Source organism: Plasmodium sp. gorilla clade G2, assembly GCF_900097015.1.
Source record: "Plasmodium sp. gorilla clade G2 genome assembly, chromosome: 8".
In the NCBI taxonomy this organism is placed as follows: domain Eukaryota; phylum Apicomplexa; class Aconoidasida; order Haemosporida; family Plasmodiidae; genus Plasmodium; species Plasmodium adleri (nom. inval.).
This window is the reverse complement of record NC_041700.1, coordinates 162,501-167,500: the sequence shown is the minus strand read 5'-3', so window position 1 is coordinate 167,500 and position 5,000 is coordinate 162,501. Positions and strand designations below refer to the sequence as shown.

General features: G+C 17.4%; 2 protein-coding genes and 2 non-coding genes across 4 annotated transcripts in view; all 4 read right to left on the bottom strand.

Annotated features, from left to right (window-relative positions):
- The window catches only part of PADL01_0803700 (conserved Plasmodium protein, unknown function), a gene marked incomplete at both ends in the record, with an annotated part of 2,301 nt that extends 856 nt beyond the window's left edge, over nucleotides 1-1,445 (bottom strand). The window contains one exon of the mRNA XM_028681371.1: nucleotides 1-1,445. This exon is cut by the window's left edge and continues 856 nt beyond it. Within this exon, the coding sequence (XP_028537755.1) occupies nucleotides 1-1,445 (1,445 nt within the window).
- Nucleotides 1,446-2,189: 744 nt separating this feature from the next.
- PADL01_0803600 (cactin homolog, putative) overlaps nucleotides 2,190-5,000 on the bottom strand; it is a gene marked incomplete at both ends in the record, with an annotated part of 3,005 nt that continues 194 nt past the window's right edge. Inside the window, 3 exons of the mRNA XM_028681369.1 lie at nucleotides 2,190-3,078; nucleotides 3,440-3,857; nucleotides 4,198-5,000. The exon at nucleotides 4,198-5,000 is cut by the window's right edge and continues 194 nt beyond it. Coding sequence (XP_028537754.1) covers nucleotides 2,190-3,078; nucleotides 3,440-3,857; nucleotides 4,198-5,000 — 2,110 coding nt within the window. The remainder of the gene's footprint in view (nucleotides 3,079-3,439; nucleotides 3,858-4,197) is intronic.
- On the bottom strand, nucleotides 3,173-3,330 carry PADL01_0803500. Its single transcript, XR_003699343.1, has one exon. It is a non-coding gene; the product is annotated as a Plasmodium RNA of unknown function RUF3 (non-coding RNA).
- On the bottom strand, nucleotides 4,016-4,099 carry PADL01_0803400. The gene has a single exon (XR_003699342.1). It is a non-coding gene; the product is annotated as a small nucleolar RNA snoR06 (non-coding RNA).

Sequence of the window (5,000 nt, the reverse complement as noted above, 5' to 3'; positions counted from 1 at the left end):
ATTAATTTTTTATTATGTAATAACCATATTTTTGTAGTTTCATAATCTTTAACTTTAATATATTTATAATTTCCTTGTATTATATTTTCTATATTTTGTAAATAAAGAAAATCTTTATATAATATAGATTCATCAAAATTACCTTTACTAACATTTTTTATTTTTAAATTCTTTTTCAATTTTTGAGCACATTTAAAAATCCTTTTATGATTTTTTGAACATTCTAAAGAACAAGTACGCATTTCACAATATGGACATTTATAAATATAATCTTTTTCTTTACATACAAAACAAATATTTTCTTTATAATAAAAATTTTTTATATTCATCTCTTCTTCATTTGAACTATCACAATATATATTATTATCATTATTTCTTGATGAACAATTTTGAAAATATTCTACAGCATCTTTTAATATTTCATTTTTTGATAATATATTTAGATTTCTTTTTTTCTTATTTATTTCTTCATCATTATATTTTCTTATATTTTTCTTTTTTAAATATTCCTCCCTTTCAATCATTTCATCAATATTCTGTTCATTTTGTTTTATATGATTCATATCTAAATTATTATAAGTCTCACTTATTCCATTTTCAAAACAATCAGTATCATCATTAATGTCATTAGTGTTATATGATCCATTTTTAACACTCTTCTTTATAAGTATGTCTTCACTTGATAATATGGAAGAATGAGTATTATGAGAATTCTGTGATAACCCATTATTATTACAGATATATTGAGAATCCCTTAAATATATTTTTTTATTTCTATAATTTGTATCATTTTTTAAATATAAATTATTATGTTCAAATATTTGATTGTCTAATATACAAGTTGTTGAGTCATTTACATGTTTATATAATCCATATGAAGAACTTTTTTTTTCTTTATTTGTTTCAAATGGTTTCTTTATTTTATTCATAACATATTTATTATTAGAAAAATTTATATTATTTATTAAATCTATATGATATAAACTATTTTGTTTGTTTTCACAAAAAATTTTATTATTATAATTCTTTTTTGGTTTTTTTTTATATTGATTATAAAAATTGTTATTTGCATTATTATAATAAGATCCATTTATATTATTATAATTTATGTATCTTTTTCTTGATGTTATATTATTATTTTGAGGAACACATTTTGAAGCACAAACATTTTGTTTGTTAACATATATATTATTTTGTTTTACATTTATATTATTTTGTTTTACATCTATATTATTTTGTTTTACATTTATATTATTTTGTTCTACATTTATATTATTTTGTTTTACATTTATATTATTTTGTTCTACATTTATATTATTTTGTTTTACATTTATATTATTTTGTTTTACATTTATATTATTCTTTTCTTCTTCATGTGAGTTACAATTATTTCTATTTATCGCATGATCGTTATTTATCATATATGGGTCATTTAAATAATTCATATTTTATATTATATCTTATTTTATATTTTTTATTGTAACTTTATATGTTTCACAAAATTTATTAACATTAAAAAAAATGTATTATCCATTTAAAATAAAATATATATATATTATAAATATATTTCATTTTTATGTCGTTTTTTTTTAACAATGGTATCATAATATTTTTATTTATATACATATATTTATTTTTATTTTAAAGATTTTTTAATAAAACTATTTAATAATAATAATATATATATATATATAATATTTATATGATCAAATTAATTTTTAAAAATATAAAATTATAGATATTTATTTATTATTAAAAGAAAAAACCGTTGTAGTAAAAAAATTAAAAAAAAATATATATTACCACATGATATATATAATAATAATGTATACTATATATATATTATATATATAAGTAATAATTTTATATTATCATATCAAGATTAATATATATATTATATATATATTATATATATTACATATATATAATTTGTATTTTTTTTTATTATTTCATTTTAAAAGTATATTTAGCTAATTTTTCATTTTAAGAAATAAAAAAAAAAAAAAAAAAAAAAAAAAAAAAAGTTTATTTTACAAAAAATTCAAAAAAAAAAAAATATATATATATATAATAATATATTTATATATATATATTATATATTATTATCACTAAAAAAATAAAACAAATTATAACATAAAAAAGAATATATATAAAGAGGTATTTATATATATATATATATATTTTTTTTTTTATCTCCTGTATCTTTTTTTCTTAAAATTAAAATATAATTGTAAGATTCCACGATCAAATATATTTCTGAATCCTTTATTTTTATCTAGAGACCATTCTGCATTTATGATTTTAAAAGCTATATCTAAATAAGGTATACCCCCATGAAATATAATAATAACTTTTGTGTCATCACCATCATTTGATGGATACAATTTCCATGTTGGTTTATGATTTTTATTTATAAGATTTGTATAGAAAATATTAAATTTATAACCACAAATATATTTTGGAGGTGTATTTTCATAATCATAATGTGTTTTATTATATTTATTCCAATCAAAACTTGTTTTTATTCTATTAAAATATAATGGTTTTCTTGCTACAAATAAAGAATCCTTTAATAATGTTGCTGTCTTTATAATATGATGAGGTATATCTTTCATAATTATTTCATCTTTTATTCCTTTCTTTTTTTCTCTTTGAACAAAATTATCAAATATTTTTTTATCTTCCTTAAACAAATTATTTAAATTATCTTTATTTTTAAAATCTTCTGTAACAGATTTGAAATGAGAATATCTATCATTATCATTTATAATATCAACTTTATTATATTGTTCCATCTCCTTATTATTATTATTATCTCCCTTTATAAAACTAAGAATAGATAAATCCACTTCTTCTTCTTCTTCTTCTTTCATTCCTTTCAATTTTATCAAAATGTTCTCATATATTTTTTTCCTTTCTTTTAATTCTTCTTCTGAATTATATACATTTTCTATCTCATATTTATTTTTATCAAAATATTTTATATCATATAAAACTGGACTCTCGCATTTGTAGGGTAAGCTTTCTTGTTTCTCTTCTTCCACACTAATCTTTTTCTCTGAGATTTTTATTTGTCCCCTGAAATAATAAATAAATAAATAAATAAATATATAAATATATATATATATAAATATATATATATGTTTTTCTTTTTTTTTTATATATAATATGGTAATATTTAATATTTGTAAACAATTTTTATTTTTATTAAAATTAATGAAAAAAAATAATTTTAATAATTGAAAAAAAAAAATAGTCATAATTATTTTAGCAATCGTTTAGTTTACTAATTCCTTAATGGTAGGGTAAAATAGTAAGTGAATAGATTGCACATATAAAAATATATATATATAAATATATATATATATATATATATATATATATATATATATATATATATATACATATACATATATATTTTATTTTATTTTTTCTGTACCTGTCATGGTGTTCATTAGTGTTATCAATTTTATTCAATTTTTTTTTTAATTTTTCTTGAAAACATTTCAATATATATTTAGATTTATAATATGGTATTTTAAACAATATCCTATTCCAATAATTCATATCTTTATCTGTTGATTCTTCCATAAGAATTTTTTTTTTTATTTTATCTTCATATGTTATTAATTCATTATATGTTTTATTAAGAAAAAAGGATTCGATTTTATTGTCAGTATTGTCATCTATATTATTGTTTTCTTCTTCTTTTAACTGGATCTTATCTAAATAATATTTACAAAAAAATAATAGTGCATTCCAAAAATTTTGGTACTTTTCTTCGTCAAACATTTTATCATGCATTTGAAATAATTTTATTTGTCGTTCGCAGTTTATTAATTCTTTTTCTCTCAGCCCTAAAAAAATAAAATAAATAAATAAATAAATATATATACATATATACATATATATATACATATATACATACATATATACATATATGTATACATATATTTATATGAATTATCATGAACCCCTTTAAAATATAACAAAATAATTATATTTATTTGTCCATCGTTTCAGAAATTAAAAAAATTCAACACACTTTTTATTCTGTTCTAACAAATGTGCTTTTTTTTGTATTAAATCATCATTAAAAATGACAAGAAATATAAAAGGGGTGTATACATATATATATATATATATATATATATATATATATTATATATATATATTATATATATTATCATTATTTACCTTCTAATATCTTGTTAAAGGGCATAGTGTAATTATTAATACCTACACTTTTTTGTATATGCTCTTCTCCTTTCAATATTTGTACGGACGTCCTAAAAATATCTATTGGTTGTATATCTTTATGTTTAATTCTATTATTTGAGAAATGTATTTCTTGATTAAAAAAAAAGAGATGTTCTTTTTCCATATATTCTTTTATATTGATTTGATTTTTTTGCTTCTCTAATTGCAAACGATGATCTTCTATCATCTGTCTTTCTTTTTCTCTATCTTCTCTTCTTTTCTTAACTTGCTCGATTTCATTAATTTTAGATACACAATTTTCAAGTAGGCTATTAGTTGTTAATTTTATTTTTTTTTGGTTCTTTATTTTTTCATATTTATTTTTTAATTTCCAAACAAATGGAGTTGATAAAGTATTATCTCCAAATGGGTTACATTCATCAGTATAATTAAAATGTTGTTTCATTAAATTTTCTCTTTCTTTTTTTAATTCTTTCACGGTCAAATTATTTTCTTTATTATTTTTAATTTCATCATCAAACATTTTAGTATCTCTTTTATTATCTTTTTCTTTTCTTTTCTTTTCTTTTTTATGTTTCCTTTTTTTTTCCTTCCCTTCACTGGAATTATCACTACTATATGAACAACTAGGACTCTTATATTTATCTTTTTTATGTTTCTTTTTTTTTACATAATGGTTATCATCATCATAATAATCATTATCACTATGAATATAATTATCATCCCTATTTCTATTATGATATGATCTTTTCTGTTCTTTGTATTTTTTTTTTTTCCTT